The sequence below is a fragment of the Nansenia antarctica genome (genome assembly GCF_963989245.1).
Source record: "Nansenia antarctica genome assembly, chromosome: 7".
NCBI lineage: Eukaryota > Metazoa > Chordata > Actinopteri > Argentiniformes > Microstomatidae > Nansenia > Nansenia antarctica.
In genome coordinates this window covers 33,548,469-33,567,967 of record NC_137677.1, presented here as the reverse complement: position 1 = coordinate 33,567,967, position 19,499 = coordinate 33,548,469, and the positions used below count along the sequence as shown (strand labels likewise).

At 41.6% G+C, this 19,499-nt stretch overlaps 2 protein-coding genes across 2 annotated transcripts in view; one reads left to right on the top strand and one right to left on the bottom strand.

Annotated features, from left to right (window-relative positions):
• The window catches only part of marco (macrophage receptor with collagenous structure), a gene marked incomplete at its 5' end in the record, with an annotated part of 30,807 nt that extends 22,710 nt beyond the window's left edge, over positions 1–8,097 (bottom strand). Inside the window, one exon of the mRNA XM_080536679.1 lies at positions 7,986–8,097. Coding sequence (XP_080392805.1) covers positions 7,986–8,097 — 112 coding nt within the window. The remainder of the gene's footprint in view (positions 1–7,985) is intronic.
• A 7,103-nt stretch (positions 8,098–15,200) lies between these two features.
• Positions 15,201–18,774, top strand: en1a (engrailed homeobox 1a; the record flags this gene model as incomplete). The annotated part of the gene is made up of 2 exons (XM_080536457.1): positions 15,201–15,789; positions 18,449–18,774. 2 exons carry the CDS (start codon positions 15,201–15,203, stop codon positions 18,772–18,774), a joined length of 915 nt encoding a protein of 304 aa, XP_080392583.1.
• Positions 18,775–19,499: the final 725 nt, after the last annotated feature.

The following is a 19,499-nucleotide window of genomic DNA, read 5'->3' as shown; positions in this document are numbered from 1 at the left end:
TAGAGTACATGTAGAAAGGCAGAGTACATGTAGAAAGGTAGAGTACAGGTAGAAAGGTAGAGTACAGGTAGAAAGGCAGAGTACATGTAGAAAGGCAGAGTACAGGTAGAAAGGTAGAGTACATGTAGAAAGGCAGAGTAATAATAATAATAATAATAATTCATTAAATTTATATAGCGCTTTTCCGAGGCTCAAAGACGCTGACAATATAGGGGATATGGGAAACACAAAAACAACAAGTAACATGGAACACAGAGTCAGAGTGGCAGTATAGGTGAGACGAGAGAAGGGCAGGGGGAGGTGGGGGGCAGGTGAGATGGCCGGGAGTCCAGGGCAAAACGACAGGAGCAGCAGGAGGGCGAAACCAAGCTGAAGATGAAACCAGAGTACAGGTGGGAGCAGGTCAGTGGATAGGCTGGGAGCGACCAGCAGTTGGTGGGCAGCGAGCCGTGTAAGCATGGCATTGAACCAGAGCGACAGCGCGGTGCCGCCGTTGCCGTTGAGTACATGTAGAAAGGCAGAGTACAGGTAGAAAGGTAGAGTACATGTAGAAAGGCAGAGTACATGTAGAAAGGTAGAGTACAGGTAGAAAGGTAGAGTACATGTAGAAAGGTAGAGTACAGGTAGAAAGGTAGAGTACATGTAGAAAGGTAGAGTACAGGTAGAAAGGTAGAGTACATGTAGAAAGGCAGAGTACATGTAGAAAGGCAGAGTACATGTAGAAAGGTAGAGTACAGGTAGAAAGGTAGAGTACATGTAGAAAGGTAGAGTACATGTAGAAAGGCAGAGTACATGTAGAAAGGCAGAGTACATGTAGAAAGGTAGAGTACATGTAGAAAGGCAGAGTACATGTAGAAAGGTAGAGTACAGGTAGAAAGGCAGAGTACATGTAGAAAGGCAGAGTACATGTAGAAAGGCAGAGTACAGGTAGAAAGGTAGAGTACAGGTAGAAAGGTAGAGTACATGTAGAAAGGCAGAGTACATGTAGAAAGGTAGAGTACATGTAGAAAGGTAGAGCACAGGTAGAACGGTAGAGTACAGGTAGAAAGGCAGAGTACATGTAGAAAGGTAGAGTACAGGTAGAAAGGTAGAGTACAGGTAGAAAGGTAGAGTACAGGTAGAAAGGCAGAGTACATGTAGAAAGGCAGAGTACAGGTAGAAAGGCAGAGTACATGTAGAAAGGCAGAGTACATGTAGAAAGGCAGAGTACATGTAGAAAGGTAGAGTACAGGTAGAAAGGCAGAGTACATGTAGAAAGGCAGAGTACATGTAGAAAGGCAGAGTACATGTAGAAAGGCAGAGTACATGTAGAAAGGCAGAGTACATGTAGAAAGGTAGAGTACATGTAGAAAGGCAGAGTACATGTAGAAAGGTAGAGTACAGGTAGAAAGGTAGAGTACAGGTAGAAAGGTAGAGTACATGTAGAAAGGTAGAGTACATGTAGAAAGGCAGAGTACATGTAGAAAGGTAGAGTACATGTAGAAAGGTAGAGTACATGTAGAAAGGCAGAGTACATGTAGAAAGGCAGAGTACATGTAGAAAGGCAGAGTACATGTAGAAAGGCAGAGTACATGTAGAAAGGCAGAGTACATGTAGAAAGGCAGAGTACATGTAGAAAGGCAGAGTACATGTAGAAAGGCAGAGTACATGTAGAAAAGCAGAGTACATGTAGAAAGGTAGAGTACATGTAGAAAGGTAGAGTACAGGTAGAAAGGTAGAGTACATGTAGAAAGGCAGAGTACATGTAGAAAGGCAGAGTACATGTAGAAAGGTAGAGTACATGTAGAAAGGCAGAGTACATGTAGAAAGGTAGAGTACATGTAGAAAGGCAGAGTACATGTAGAAAGGTAGAGTACATGTAGAAAGGCAGAGTACATGTAGAAAGGTAGAGTACAGGTAGAAAGGTAGAGTACAGGTAGAAAGGTAGTTTACATGTAGAAAGGTAGAGTACAGGTAGAAAGGCAGAGTACATGTAGAAAGGTAGAGTACATGTAGAAAGGCAGAGTACAGGTAGAAAGGCAGAGTACATGTAGAAAGGTAGAGTACATGTAGAAAGGCAGAGTACATGTAGAAAGGTAGAGTACATGTAGAAAGGTAGAGTACAGGTAGAAAGGTAGAGTACAGGTAGAAAGGCAGAGTACATGTAGAAAGGCAGAGTACATGTAGAAAGGTAGAGTACATGTAGAAAGGTAGAGTACATGTAGAAAGGTAGAGTACATGTAGAAAGGTAGAGTACATGTAGAAAGGTAGAGTACATGTAGAAAGGTAGAGTACAGATAGAAAGGTAGAGTACACGTAGAAAGGTAGAGTACATGTAGAAAGGTAGAGTACAGGTAGAAAGGCAGAGTACATGTAGAAAGGTAGAGTACAGGTAGAAAGGCAGAGTACATGTAGAAAGGTAGAGTACAGGTAGAAAGGCAGAGTACATGTAGAAAGGCAGAGTACAGGTAGAAAGGTAGAGTACATGTAGAAAGGCAGAGTACAGGTAGAAAGGTAGAGTACATGTAGAAAGGCAGAGTACATGTAGAAAGGTAGAGTACAGGTAGAAAGGCAGAGTACAGGTAGAAAGGTAGAGTACATGTAGAAAGGCAGAGTACATGTAGAAAGGCAGAGTACATGTAGAAAGGCAGAGTACATGTAAAAAGGTAGAGTACAGGTAGAAAGGTAGAGTACATGTAGAAAGGTAGAGTACAGGTAGAAAGGTAGAGTACATGTAGAAAGGTAGAGTACATGTAGAAAGGTAGAGTACATGTAGAAAGGCAGAGTACATGTAGAAAGGCAGAGTACATGTAGAAAGGTAGAGTACATGTAGAAAGGTAGAGTACATGTAGAAAGGTAGAGTACAGGTAGAAAGGTAGAGTACATGTAGAAAGGTAGAGTACATGTAGAAAGGTAGAGTACAGGTAGAAAGGTAGAGTACATGTAGAAAGGTAGAGTACATGTAGAAAGGTAGAGTACAGGTAGAAAAGCAGAGTACATGTAGAAAGGTAGAGTACATGTAGAAAGGTAGAGTACATGTAGAAAGGTAGAGTACATGTATAAAGGTAGAGTACATGTAGAAAGGCAGAGTACATGTAGAAAGGTAGAGTACATGTAGAAAGGCAGAGTACATGTAGAAAGGTAGAGTACATGTAGAAAGGTAGAGTACATGTAGAAAGGCAGAGTACATGTAGAAAGGCAGAGTACATGTAGAAAGGTAGAGTACATGTAGAAAGGCAGAGTACAGGTAGGAAGGCAGAGTACAGGTAGAAAGGCAGAGTACATGTAGAAAGGCAGAGTACAGGTAGTAAGGTAGAGTACATGTAGAAAGGCAGAGTACAGGTAGAAAGGTAGAGTACATGTAGAAAGGCAGAGTACAGGTAGAAAGGTAGAGTACAGGTAGAAAGGTAGAGCACATGTAGAAAGGCAGAGTACATGTAGAAAGGCAGAGTACATGTAGAAAGGCAGAGTACATGTAGAAAGGTAGAGTACATGTAGAAAGGTAGAGTACATGTAGAAAGGTAGAGTACATGTAGAAAGGCAGAGTACAGGTAGAAAGGTAGAGTACATGTAGAAAGGTAGAGTACATGTAGAAAGGCAGAGTACATGTAGAAAGGTAGAGTACAGGTAGAAAGGTAGAGTACATGTAGAAAGGTAGAGTACATGTAGAAAGGTAGAGTACATGTAGAAAGGCAGAGTACATGTAGAAAGGCAGAGTACAGGTAGAAAGGTAGAGTACATGTAGAAAGGTAGAGTACATGTAGAAAGGCAGAGTACATGTAGAAAGGCAGAGTACATGTAGAAAGGCAGAGTACATGTAGAAAGGTAGAGTACATGTAGAAAGGTAGAGTACAGGTAGAAAGGCAGAGTACAGGTAGAAAGGCAGAGTACAGGTAGAAAGGCAGAGTACATGTAGAAAGGCAGAGTACATGTAGAAAGGTAGAGTACAGGTAGAAAGGCAGAGTACATGTAGAAAGGCAGAGTACATGTAGAAAGGCAGAGTACATGTAGAAAGGCAGAGTACATGTAGAAAGGTAGAGTACATGTAGAAAGGTAGAGTACATGTAGAAAGGTAGAGTACATGTAGAAAGGCAGAGTACATGTAGAAAGGCAGAGTACCGGTAGAAAGTTAGAGTACATGTAGAAAGGCAGAGTACATGTAGAAAGGCAGAGTACATGTAGAAAGGTAGAGTACATGTAGAAAGGCAGAGTACATGTAGAAAGGTAGAGTACATGTAGAAAGGCAGAGTACATGTAGAAAGGCAGAGTACATGTAGAAAGGCAGAGTACAGGTAGAAAGGTAGAGCACAGGTAGAAAACCAATGGATGGGTGATTTATTTACCTTTGTAGAGAAGAAAGATATTCAGTCCTGTCAGGACAATGAGGTAAACAACAACGAAACGTAGACAGTGAGGTTTGCTGGGCCTCGGTGGCTTGAGATCTGAAATAAATTGGACCAAACATACAAACACACGCGCACACACACACACACACGCACGCACACACACACACACACACACACACACACACACACACACACACACACACACACACACACACACACACAAACACACAAACAAAAACATTTAGATACATATTGAAGACAAACCCACATACTTGACTGCCCTCTTCTGGACATTTCTCTAGAAAAGAAAAGAGCAGTACCGGTTCAATGCTAAGGCTATCTGCACACAGCCAGACAGAGCTAGTTGATGATGTCACCCGTGAAGAAGAACCGTGCTTGGTAAACCTCTGACACTGTTAAACACCCTAAAACAGCCCAAGGCGGCAGAGAGAGCTCATACTTTCGTTTCTTCTAAACGCCTTGTACTTTTACACTCATCTGTGAATAACATTATATGGCGAATGAGGTAATGCTGCTGTTGCATAGGCTAAAGTAGTGCTATAAAGCCAGTCACTCAGCCCTAAGTTACTCCAGGGAGACGTCTCTGTGATCTCTAACTGTAAGTCTCTGTGATCTCTAACTGTAAGTCGCATTGGATATAAATGGTTAAAACATATATATATATATATATTGTTGTCTTGCTGCAGCAATACTGAGCTCAATAGAGTACAAAGTATACACAAACACCTCACCACCCAACTTGTGTACTTTTTACATTTACATTTTTGGTATTTAGCAGACGCCTTATTCCAAAGCGACTTCCAATCAATACATTTGACTAAGCAAGTGAATCATCGATCCACCAGTCGTAGCAGGAAGAGTAATCCAGCTCAGGCCAGGGGCCATTGATAGTCTCTGTGATAGAAGGAAACATCTACTTCTATCACCATCTTCTGAACCTAGACTTTTATTTTTTGTATATAGACACTGGAGAAACAGAGAAACAGTACAAGGGGGGCAATAGAAGTTTTAGGGGACACAGTAGAGGGGAAAAAGCGGGTGTCTTCAGGAGACGAGTGTCTTCTCAGGAGGAGCAGTTAAGGTGTAACTGTACTTTGCCTCACTCTTTGAAGCTTTCCTCACTTTTTCCTAGTTGGAGGCTTGCCTGGGATACATGCTATCTCCACTGGAACCCACAACATAGAACCCCAGGTGAGGTTGAGTAGCTTTTAGCTTCTGTCAATGTTCATAAAAAAAAGAACCGTTCATTGTTGATCAATTCATGATTTACGTTTAAAGTCAGTTTAGTCTGAAGTGCGTTTAGCAAACCTCCTTCCAGTGATCAAGGTTAGGATTACCATCACTTTATTACTCTATTACTGTAGGATTATATATTTTACTTATTTGCTTTATGTATTATTATTGTGGTTTTGTACAGTATCTTGATGCTGCAATGTCAATGTTGAGGAACCGAGCCAAAGAATGTTACTCTTCTACTTGACTGTAATGCCATCCTCTTTGGTCTTCCACACAAATGTCTCCATAAACTCTGGTCCAGAACTCAGCTGCACGCATCATTACTAGAACTGGCTCCATTGACCACATCACTCCAGTTCTCCAACAACTTCATTGGCTCCCATCAAACTCCGTATTCATTTTTTTCTCCTTCTCACCTTTAAGGCTCTCCATAACCTAGCACCTTCATACCTCTCTGAACTCCTTCTCACTCACACTCCCTCCCGTAGTCTCAGATCTCCTCTGCCAACCAACTTGTCATCCCTTCTGCCCGCCTGACTGCTATGGGATCTAGAGCCTTCAGCCGTTCTGCTCCCCACCTCTGGAACTCTCTGCCACCTAACATTCTGGAACTCTCTGCCACCTAACATTCTGGAACTCTCTGTCTCCTAACATTCTGGAACTCTCTGTATCCTAACATTCTGGAACTCTCTTCCACCTAACATTCTGGAACTCTATGCCACCTAACATTCTGGAACTCTCTGCCACCTAACATTCTGGAACTCTCTGTCTCCTAACATTCTGGAACTCTCTGTCTCCTAACATTCTGGAACTCTCTGTCTCCTAACATTCTGGAACTCTCTGCCACCTAACATACGCAATATTGACACTCACCACTTTCAAATCCAGTCTTAAAACACACCTTTTCACAATGGCTTACTTGGTTTGACCTCCTGTATTTTGTTTGTTGTTATATCTGATTTTGCTGTTTTTTTTATCTCATTTTGCTTTGTTGATTTTAATGTTTTGATATGCGGTTTTAACTATGTTTTGGTACGGTGTCCTTGAGAGCCTTGATAGGCGCCATGAATAAAATGTATTACAGTTTTTTACGATTGCTAACTCACCATGTTCAATACTGAAACCACAGTTTCACAACTTTTCATACAGTCAGCAGAGCAGAAACCCATGTGAACAAAACTGTGACTCTTTCTCTGTGATTTGTGCATTGCTTTCATACAAAATGCATTCAATGACTACGTTCTCCAAAATCCATAACACTTCTCTCATTCAAACTCCCCCACCTGCAAAACACTATGTATTTGCAACACATTTTTTCGTTGTTAACATACTGTGTTCAAAACTGTGAAGAACATGTTCAAAACAGAATGATTTGGTGCATTTTTGCAGTAATCATATTCCTATCATATATGACAGAAAGCTCGCAATAAACCGTTTTTTTGCGCAGTGTTTGAGTGTGCAGATGCTGTTATTTTGCACTCTATTGATACTCTTCAGTTCCAGCACCTCAGCAAAGTCTGATAAAGGATGAGCGGTGGTACACTATTTGCAGTAATCACATTGAAATGTCTAGAAAGTATTAGCAGAATGTATACAATGAAATGAAATAGACTAGATGCATTGCCAGGGAAGACATTAGATGTGACCAGATGCAGACCAGAGGGTGGACCAAAACCCTCAGGAGTGAGACGGTGTGATTGCTATTGTATTGTAGCCCTGGAATTTCTGTTTTTCTTTTTTGTTTGAACTTTGCATCTTCCACTTCATTTTCCACTTTTTATTTTACAAGTAAATGTAGTGTACTTTGAAGTAAATGTACCGTAACTTACTTTCTGCAAAGATACTGAAAAAATAAATACACTACAGTAAAGGATAGAAGCAAATTGCGGCATTTCTGATTCATTCTTGTTGCCTAATACTTTACAGTTGTACAGTCAACTATTCTGTCTATGATTACTATAAATCAAACCATTTTTATAATGAAATATTCATACATACATACATTCTTGTGAAAATCATTAAAACTATGTTTTAATGCTCCCTGTTGTTAGTGTTTTGTAAGTCAGAATGTTATGAATGACTGTGTATGCTTTCTGAGTGAACATTGTTGCCAGTGTATGGTTGAACGAGCTTCTTTTGAGACATGAATGAAGTCATTGGCCAACATGCCTGTTAGTAATGCAGACTGTATGAAGAGTTGTGACTCTGTGACTTCAGTATTGAACACTGTGACTTAGCGACCGTAAAAAACTGTAAGTGCTGCTTTTTCTTGGCCAGGGCTCATTTGAAAAAGAGGCTACTGTCTCAATATGACTACTCTAGTTAAATAAAGGATTAATAATAATATACAAGTGGGTTTTTAAAAGTAAAAAAAGAAAACAAATAAAAGACAGGCGTTCTTACCGCAGCTCTGGAAGTTGTAGAGGTCCGTCCTGCTGAGCTTCATGTCCAGGTCGTAGAGGGGGTTGCTCTGGGAAAAGCTGGAGACCAGGCCTTCGTCCACTGCTGAGTCCATGAAGCCTGAGTTCCGCTAGGCTGACACCGGAGCCTGAGGTCCGCTAGTCCAGAGAGGCAGAGGCTGACACCGGACCAGCGCCCCTGTTTCGGGCCCTTTTATAACAAAGTATTATTACGCACAGAAACTTCTTCAGAAATGTCACAGAAATTCTCCCGTTTGCAATAGAACCTCCCTCTTTCCTGCGCACACACACACACACACACACACACACACACACAGACAGACACAGACACACACACACACACACACACACACAAACACACAAATACAGACACACACGTCGTCACACATATATGCACCCACGCGACACACACTCACACACACACAAAGACACACGTCACACACACACGCGTCACACACATACACACACACACAAACACACACACACACACAACAACTTAGTTGACACAGAGGAAGTCACAAAAGTGAGAAGTCATGGGAGCTGAGGCAGCAGAAAGCTGCTATAGTGATATTTTTAATGCAGCAGCTGTAGGAACAGGGAAGTGGGGCTTTACGGAGGCCTAGTTGACCGTTACTCTCTCCTGACGAAATGTCCACTCAGCTGACTTTGTAATCGATCATGCACCACTTCCAGTTTTTTACGGTCGCTAAGTCACAGTGTTCAATACTGAAGTCACAGAGTCACAACTCTTCATACAGTCTACATTACTAACACGCATGTTGGTCAATCACTTCATTCATGTCTCAAAAGAAGCTCGTTCAACCATACACTGGCAACAATGTTCACTCAGAAACAAACACAGTCATTCATAACATTCTGACTTACAAAACACTAACAACAGGGAGCATTACATAGTTTGAATGATTTTCACAAAAATGAATATTTCATTATAAGAATGGTTTGATTTATAGTAATCATAGACAGAATAGTTGACTGTAAAACTGTAAAGTATTAGGCAACAAGAATGAATCAGAAATGCCGCAATTTGCTTCTATCCTTAAGTGTATTTTTATTTTTATTTTTGTATCTTTGCAGAAAGTAAGTTACGGTACATTTACTTCAAAGTACACTACATTTACTTTACTTGTGTAAAATGAAAAGTGTAAAATAAAGTGGAAGATGCAAAGTTCAAACAAAAAAGAAAAACAGAAATTCCAGGGCTACAATACAATAGCAAGGGTCAACTTAATAGCAGGAACAAATCATAGACTCGCACTGTATGTCTCTCAGCAAGAGCTTGAAACTGGAAAGAGGGATCAGATGAGACAGTTTCAGACTGCTGTAAAGAATTCCAAGAGGAAGGGGCTGCAAATGAGAACGCCCTTTTGCCTTTCATGGTCCGGACCAAGGGGATGGACTATGTGATGATGACTATGTGTGCGAAGGCCGTAGACGGATTGCTTGCGTGAGAGGTGGTTAGAAAGGTAGGAGGGGAGCAGACCAAGGATGGATTTGTAAATGAAAGTATACCAGTGAAGGGTTCGGGTTAGTTAGGGGTAATGAAAATGACGTTTTAATAAAAGGGAAATCGTGACCCCTTTCGGTTACATAAATGATGTTCTGGGTCAGTTTGACCCCTAGCTAAAGTGAGTGAGTTGTTGTGTTCTTGGACAAAATAAATATCCCCTCTTCATCTCCCTCATATCTGCACACACAGACACACACACAGGCACACACACAGGCACACACACACACACACACACACACACACACACACACACACACACACTCACACTCACACTCACACAGGCACACACACACACACGCACACGCGCACTAGAGGACTATCTGATTAGATTTTTGGATGCCTCCTGCCCCCTACTGGTCATTGACGGTACATTATATCACATTTCTGTTGTCGTCAGACCAAGAAACGTTTTGGGCTGTTTTTAGGTGGATTCGGCGGTTTTTAGACTGTGGTTGGGCTGGAATAGGCTTGGGTTGTGGTTCTGGTGTGTGTTTTTCAAAGGTGTTGAACAATGCCATATTATCGCAAGCCAAGGGCCATTGTTCGATTCCGGCTTCTGGATTCTCCCACCCATCGGTCCTGTCAATCTCAAGTACAGAAAGACTGTGTCAGGTAGGGAGATGAAAGGGATATGGAAAGTTAGATTAACGAGCAGAGGTTGTACATCGTTCCCCTTTTTTATATGTATCTTTATTGTATTTTATTACCTTTTCTTTTTACTGTTTTCCCCTGCTTTTATATTCATTCTATGCTTGTATATGTTTTTATATATGTTTTTATATTCACTTTATGTTCTTATTCCTGTTGTAAAGCACTTTGAGCTGCATTTCTTGTATGAAAGGTGCTATATAAATAAAGCTTTACTTACTTACTTACTTACTCTACTGTCTCTCTCCAATAAAGCAGAAATGCCCTAAAAAACCCATTTATCTCCAGAAGACCCACAGTGAAACCTCAGGTGTGGGGGGAGCTCCACTCGTCTCCAGATCACCTGCAGCAGGGTTGCCAGATGGGATTGACAATGTCCAGTCCAACCAGTGTCTAAAACCCGCGGAATCCACCAAAAAACAGCCTAGACCTTTTATTCTGCCCAGGTGCTATTTTCTCCAGCCCGACCGCATTTCTACCCAAATGCATTTCTTGCCGTCCAGTGTCATCAAAAGTTGGGCGGGAATACACCCAATCTGGCAACACTGATCACCTGAAGAGACACCAAGTCACACCACTGGTCGTAGTGGACATTAACGTCTCCATAAAGGCATTTGTACTCAAAGACATTACATTTTTGGATGGTGGAAATTTTGTTGATTTATGTTTTTGGTTAATCTCATTTAGAAGGCAGAGATCTCTGACATCTTGAGCAGTGTAACCATAAGAATATGCCGTCATAGCTTTATACAATCTAATTTTGTATGCAGTTTTTTTTTTTCATTTAGACTATTTTTGAATGCAATTTTCGAATGGCCCACAGAGAGGCACAGAATGTGCGCCTTTTCAAAAATAAAATGAAAGAAATGAACAGTAGTAGCCATATAGGGAAGGGAAGCTGTTCCCTTCCAGTTGGTATCAGCTGTGAGCAGCGCTGCTGTGATTGACCACCAGGTGGCCCCATGGCATCGCTTTGACGTGTTTGAAGTCAACACCACTTATTTGTTGTATCTTCCAACCATTTGCTGCCATGTTTCGGCTCTTGTTTATTGGTATGTTTGCCAATAAAATTACAAAAGAACCCAAAGGTCCTTATATAATCCTTGCTATCCTTTTTTTATCGCATTAAATGAGCTTTTGATTTTGAGTAGTATAGTTCTCTGACGCTCTTAAGGTTTGATCTCAGACAACAGTTAATAATGTGTACATTATTACAAACGGAAGAAATAGATTTCCATTAGTGTAGCCTACTCTTGTTTCAAACAAATATGAAAACACGGTTTATTATTAAATTATTCGGTATTTCATACAAATGTAGGCCTGTGCATAAATATGATAATATTATCGGTAGGCTACTAGTACTACATTTATGTTTACTTAAAGTTATTGTAGTTTGGTGAGCCACGAGGTAAGCCTTAATAGTCCCATGTAGCATAGTTGCCAGTTCGCTGTTTTAATGTAAGGACGTACTAACATTAATTCGCTTTTGATCAATATGTCAACACCATAGTCGTTTTAATGACTCTTTTGGCCAGAAGCTATTGTAGCCTACGGGTGATGGTGACGTATCAGTAGTATTTTGAAATAGTAATACACCAGAGAAGTGTATTATAAAACTAAACTAAACTAAACTAAAAAGTATAAATCTACATTATTCTCTTTCAAGAGGAGCCTTTTAATATAATCGTTTACATTGGAATATTGAATTGAATGTACAATTGTAAGGAGATTCACTTTAGATTTATTATGAATTATTGCTGGCCATTAACAATTCCCCTGTATTAAAACCAACACGCATGCTCAGATATCGATGTATAGTGTTTAATTAGTAGTAAAGTGTTAAAACAAAGGTAAATATTCAAGTAGGCCTATTCAAGTATAAGTATTAAGTATCAGTAACGCGCTGACAAAACCCTATATTTGAGGGACAATCCGAACGCAGTGACGTGTCTGTCTGTTTGTCTGTCTGTTCGATGTTACCTTTCTCTTCTCCCATATTGTAAATAATCCATGTGTGTTCTTGCATCCCAATCTCAACCGCAATCACACATTGAAAGCAAGGTAAAACACAGGCGTCCTTGGGTGGTCGTAAAATAACGCATTCTGGTTCGAATAAACTGTAGAAAGTAAGAGTGTATATTAACGAAAGATTAGGCTACATATCGAAAGACATTGTAATACATGAACCATGTTTTTTTTTGTTTTTTTTTAATGACTATTTCTCTTCATATCGCAAACAAACAAAACTGACAAAATAAGGCAAGATCTATTTCGCAAACCAATGTCATTACAGCATGACAGCCTATTTGATAGACCTTGAAGATAGCATTTAAGTCAATTGAACAGACGGGTTGAATGTAGCCTATAGGAGAGGCCTAGCCTATATGATGAATGAGCTGTGGGGATGTTCACCTAGTAAGATTTTTTTCGAAAAGTAGTGAGCATAGTCAGACCACAATGCGATTCCCCTGAACATCTGTTTCCAAAAAGACGCAAGCAGCATTCCGATTGAATGAGCACGCACCTCGACAGCTCCAAATAAGGCAAAGACCCCCACCCCCAAGCCCCCCTTGGCTCAGGTGATGCTGGCTGGCCCATTCGGATGCCCTTTTCACCTTTAAATGTACAGCTATCCCTCCATCCGTGTTCGACGTATGGTTCTTTCTTTTTTCTTTTTTATTAAATCATGTTTACGATGGCCCTGTTCGTGTGTGTGTGTGTGTGTGTGTGTGTGTGTGTGTGTGTGTGTGTGTGTGTGTGCGTGTGTGTGTATGTGTGTGTGTGTGTGTGTGTGTGTGTGTGTGTGTGTGCGTGTGCGTGTGCGTGTGTGTGTGTGCGTGTGTGTGTGCGCGCGCGTGTGTGTGTGTGCGCGCGTGTGTATGTGTGTGTGTGTGTGTGTGTGTGTGTGTGTGTGTGCGCGTGTGCGCGCGTGTGTGTGTGTGTGTGGACATATTTTGTTTTCCATTACTGAAATCCTACAACCGCTGGTTTGCAAATGGAACGGTTGGCCATAGAAAAACTATCCTCGCCATAGGCCTCTCTATTCCCTATAATAGGCCTATTCCTTTCCTGCGTAATACATCCTTGTAAAACAACTGTTTAGCAACACCTTTCTCACTCTAGATCGGTCGAGTAGACTGTTTTGTGCAAACCATGGTGATTGAACATTGTAATGAATATTTCCAGGCTGCTTAAAGACTCCTGGATCATTTCCCGCGCACTTATGCAGCGGCGCTTCCATTATAAAAGCTCCATTCATCTCACCAGGCCCGTCACCGTGGAGAACGCCAGGCCCCTACAAGGCTATACGAGATGTGATATGAATTACCTAACGTTAAGCCGTCAATAAAGTCATTTCTGTAAATGGTGTCTCTCGAAGGGCCGTCCTACTATTCAAGTCCTTTTTTGTGTTATCAACACCTTGACGCGCTCCAGCCCCGTTAGTGCGCCCTGTGATTGAGCGTCCCGGGCGGGGAGGGTGACAGAGCTTTTCACTGGGTTTTTACTCGCTACCCGCGGTGATGAACGTCGAGCTGATCAGGCGGAATAAAGGGTAATTAAAACCTATAAATTATCCTCAGCAGTCCCCCTCTCAGGGCGTCTCTTTGCGGGCGAGATAAGAGTCCGTCCGCTCATTTGCCGTGTGAAAAGAATTTCTGCCCACAATGGCCACTTTGCAAAACGGGATAGCGATAGTGTCCTAATTTGAATTTAATTAAGTACCAGCACTATAGCTTTGTGATAGAGATTTCAGTTTTGTGGCCCTAACTGAAATAAAACAATGTAGGTTGGGACGTGGTCTTTGCTTGTATGATTTCTATGTTTGTCTACATAATTCAGTATTATCATGTAAGCCTATTTCCTATAAATGTATATGAAATACATACATGCGCAATCCATTTGGTACAACCACGTAAGGCGTGGACTACAATTGTGTGTGTGTGTGTGTGTGTGTGTGTGTGTGTGTGTGTGTGTGTGTGTGTGTGTGTGTGTGTGCGTGCGTGTGTGTGTGTGTGTGTGTGTGTGTGTGTGTGTGTGTGTGTGTGTGTGTGTGTGATAGGCCAAAGGCTATAGTGCTTTCATTACGCAATTGGATAATTGGGGATGATTTGTAGTCTATTGTGTTTTGTAGTCTATTGTGATCTATTGTGTGTGTGTGTGTGTGTGTGTGTGTGTGTGTGTGTGTGTGTGTGTGTGTGTGTGTGTGTGTGTGTGTGTGTGTGTGTGCATATACCAAGGTGAATTCTGGTTTAATGTGCTCGGGACGCGTGCGTAAATGTAGGATATTGGGAATACATTTTCGCTCAACGTTAGAAGCAGCTCATTTACGCAAGCTTCGTAATCACACAAGGTGCACCTATTACCAAGTGTGGTATGCGTATAGTGTGTACATATGTCCAGGCATACATGTTGCCATAGTAGGTTATTGTGTGAATTATACATATTTGTTATAAGAATAGGCTACGACAGATGTATCAAGGTTGTAGACACGTAACGGTGATAATCTCTTGTTTGGTTTTCTTTAAAACCCCCATTTGGTGCTCTGCAGCCTTGTTCACCGAGAGACGCAAGACGTTATTGGACCTCGTCACCCACGTTCCCAAAAGTGTCTCGGCCTTCGATTGGCCCACTGCGCGTTCGGAGAGATCCACGCGCTTCCGGTTGGTGTGGGAAACGTGTGGGAGCGGCTGGGAGTGATGTGAGAGGAGTCGGTGAAGACCGAACTGTCACACGGCGCTGAAAAGCACGGCGCTCCGCCAGAGGACCGCGCAAAGCGTTGTCAGTCCTGTCCACGACCATGACACGCAGGAGCGTTACGCACGCGGGATGTCAACAATTTAGAAATCAAAATGTGCCCCCTATTAGAGAGGAAATAACAATCATCATGTTTTAGCGCGGCACCGTTATAGCTGCGTTATTCATAGGGCCTGTTTGGATACAAATACGCGCCAACAAGTGGAATTGCTTTTTCTGGACACCGAACTGCGGGTCCCCCCCGTTTAAACATTCTTCTCAGCAGCGATGGAGGACCAGAGGGATATAAACAGCTCGAGTGAAGAAGGGGAAAGCGTTTCTCCGTCCCCCAGTCTGCCTTCCCCGCCCATCCTGCCTCTCCAAGCCGCGCAGCAGGCGCATAGGACCACCAACTTTTTTATTGACAATATCTTACGGCCAGACTTCGGCTGCAAGAAGGAGCTCGGCGGCTTGGGGGCGAGGGGGGAGAGGGGAGAGAGGGGAGAGAGGGGAGAGAGGGGAGAGAGGGGAGAGAGGGAGCGGGCGCAGACGTCCAGCCGAGAGCGCGTCCGGGACCCCTCCTCGGGGGTCAGGCCATCGACCCACCCCGGGACGCCGTGCCACGACTCCACCTGCAGCAGCGACAGCACGTCGTCCTCCGCCTCGTCTCTGGTCTCGTTGTCGCCGAGTCCCCAGAAGAGCCAAGCCGCCAAGGCCAATGACGAGGGTTTCGGGAGCAGCACTAATACGCCAAAGTTCGCCGAGAACACGTCTCCGTCTGCTGCCGGGGGGGGGGCGCCCAGCACGCCGGAGTCGCAGCCGCTCCTGTGGCCCGCATGGGTGTACTGCACACGATACTCGGACAGGCCGTCATCTGGTGAGGCAATAGTTGTTTTGTACAAGCTCCTAACAACAACAACAACAAGAGTTATTTCAATGTTTCATACAGCCATAGTTCCCAATGCATATTGTCAATAACAGCGCAGGCAGTGATAGTATTTTAGCTCACCTCTTTCTTCTATTTTCACTGGCTTCGCCTTATTGCTTTCTTAAAAATGATCTAGATTTAGATCAATTTGACAATTGACCACATTATTATTTATTCAATTAAACCATATGTAGGCCTAGTTCTTAATCATACTTAATCTGCAAAGGAGGTGTTTTTGGGGGGTTATTTTTGAGGTTATTTTAAATAATGTGTAGGCTACGGTAGGGTATAGGGCTAGGGTGCGCCTGCTTTGTACGAAAAACAAACACTTAGACAAGAAAGTTGAGAGACTATTTGAGAAATCCTTCATTATATCCAAGGAAGGTACATATTCCTCTAAAGTACGAAATATGGCACAGGGGAACAAGGTGCCATAGCCTCCCTGTAAACCTGAGTTCTTCCATGGGTTTACAGACCTCTGGGAGTGGACATGTTTAAGTAGGGCTACATTAATGCTGTGTTGTGTTTTTATCTCACACACTGGGGTATTTAGGGACATTTTGGAATAAAACAATCATGAATTCAAGAAACAAAAGAGAAGTGTGAATCCATAAAACAATGTGTGTCAACAAAATGCACATCAACGGAATACTGCATGGTGGGGCAGAGGTTTTAATATAAATTCTACAGTGGATCTTGACATTTATATATCGACCACCGCCTTGGTGCATGTAGTTGAAAATACGAATACCTGCCATTTACCTACAGAAAATAATATGGTTCGATTAGCTTTGATTGGCTTTGATGACTGATTCGCACTACTCTCTCTAGAAAAGTCATATGAATAGAAACCATAACACAAACGTGTAGCCTGTGATAATTTATTTGTGTGCTATCATAAGCCAATTTGAGGACATAATAGAATAGGTACAAGTTGTCATCAACATGCCCTCACATGTTGTTATTGTCCTCTCGTCTATAACATTTCCCTGTCCTGCCACAATTTGCAAGTGAAATGTTTGGGCACTGGAGGTTGGAGGCTACCCTGTGCACCTTAATATCCCCAACAAATGTTTTGAAAAGGTGTCACTTTAAAAAAAGACTCGGTCAGAACACTTAATAGGCCTATATGCGCTATTTGACTATACGGAATAGAAAGGCCCACACACACAATAGCGCAATGCAAGTGTAATGTGTTCTTATAAAAGGTGTTGTTTATAACCTGCTCTTGTGTTTGACCATGTCTCTTGTTTTTCATCTCAGTGAGGTAGAGTAAAAGATGAGCAAAGGTTTTGTGAAATAAGATTGAGAAGGATATCATGTTTCAGTTTTGTCGACATTTTGAATTAATTATGGCCTTCCATGCTGTGTATAGGCCTGATGGCCTAATTGAAAACATGAAAATGAAATATTGACTCAATATTTAGAAACGTAAATATATAGGCCTATGCACAATGTTTACGTTGTTTAAATCAACGTGTCTTTCGTTTTTATTCTAGAAACTATTATATTCTATTCTAATACATTGTCACCTCAACAATTAGATTTTTGTAATTTCCATATGCTTCTTTGTGAAACGCAGAGATAGACTTCCCGTTTGGCATTACAGAACATAAGAATAACAATTGATGACAAATGATTGATGTTAATTTTAAGATGATAGTTTGTGTTTGAAGGATAGGAGGATAGGCTACCTGTATGTGTTCATGTTCGCATAATACGATTTGCTTCCCATGTGAACAAAGAGAAGCCATATTATTGTTGCTTCAGAAACACACTGCAACTACAAAACTGTAGCCGTGTGATTCAGAAGAAATAACAGTTAACATTAGTGTCTATTAATGTCCACCACAGCTAAGACTATGAGCTTCAAATGTCTATTTTATATCAAAGTTCAATACGCATAATATAGGCGTGACTTTATTATTTTGTCCTCCTATATATATATATATATATATATATATATATATATGTATATATATAATATATATAATGTTGCAGTGTTTTAGTAACCTGGGCTGACACGGGTTTGCAGTGTTTGTTGTTTGCATGTATAATAAAGTCAAACAGTGTTATTTTGACCGTACACAGGCCCAGGCCGCCAAATATGCAATTATAAGTTTATCTTTTTTCTTAGTCCATAATAGCCTTTTTTGTGTTTATTGCATTGTCATTAGCCTACTTATTATACCACTATTAAATGTTTACCACAATAGTCTATTGAAATGGAAATTAGATCAACGTATTAATAACGTAGGATATGAGGCTATGTATTGTTATTGTTATTATTATTATTATTATTATTATTATTATTGTTATTGTTATTATTATTATTAATAATATTATTGTTATTATTATTATTAATATTATTGTTCTTATTATTAATAATATTATTATTAGTAGTAGTAGTAGTAGTAGTAGTAGTAATAGTAGTATTATTAAGGCTACTGTCTGCGATTAATAGGCCTATTGATACTCATAGCCTATGTTATTATTATGCATTATTACAAGAAATAATCAAATTCATTCGGGTAAGCTAATGAAAGTCAGAAGTGTCCGGCGCTCGCTGAATATTTATATTCCCGTTGTGCTTGTCGTCCTACTGTAGGCCCAAGGACACGGAAATTGAAAAAGACGAAAAACGAGAAAGACGACAAGCGCCCCCGGACGGCGTTCACGGCCGAGCAGCTCCAGAGGCTGAAGACGGAGTTCACGGCCAACCGGTACATCACCGAGCAGCGGCGGCAGGCCCTGGCCACGGAGCTCAGCCTCAACGAGTCGCAGATCAAGATCTGGTTCCAGAACAAACGGGCTAAGATCAAAAAGGCCAACGGGTACAAGAACGGCCTGGCCCTGCAGCTCATGGCGCAGGGACTGTACAACCACTCCACCACCACCATCCAGGAGCAGGACAAGGAGGGCGAGAGTGACTGAGACAGTGAGAGTTTTTCTTGCCCCTAATGTGCTCTACGAACTCGGACTAAAGAGGGCTAGCCTAAAAGCCTTGGAAAAGATACAATCTGGGGGACACAATATTAGCGGAAGGTCTAATAGGCTATTGTAAAGAGATTCCCATTTTGTGTCATTATGTACTGTATGGACATAGACTATAGACAGTACACCAACTACACACGATGGAAAATCTATAGCCAAAAATATGACGGTGTATATATCTAATTTAAGGACGGGGTGTACAGGACTTCTCAACCCCTACTTCACTTGCTGGAGAGTTATATGGTTGTTATCTTTGTCGCATAGGATTCCTGTTTTTGGTGATTTCTCTCTCCTGTTTCAGACCTCGGTGAAGTACAGACTGATCTGCCTCTACAAGCCAAAGATTTTTATCGGAAACACAGCCTGAAAAAAAAAACGTTGAATCTCTCGGTTACCCTGATTTCCTCCTGAACAATCAGTGGGACACTATAATCATTAGTTGCCTGCCGCTTGATGTTAAATCCTAGCAGCCTAACCTTTAGGTCTCGACTCCTGTTGGATTTACGATATTGGGAATACAGAGACAACGACACAGCATCAGACTATCCTGAAATATAGCCTCTGTTATCCCTCAAAGATTATAGGGAATATTATCTACATCTTAAACCATGTTTCCAAATAAACATTTTTATATTGGAAAAAAAAAGGCAACATCGCTCCCTTAT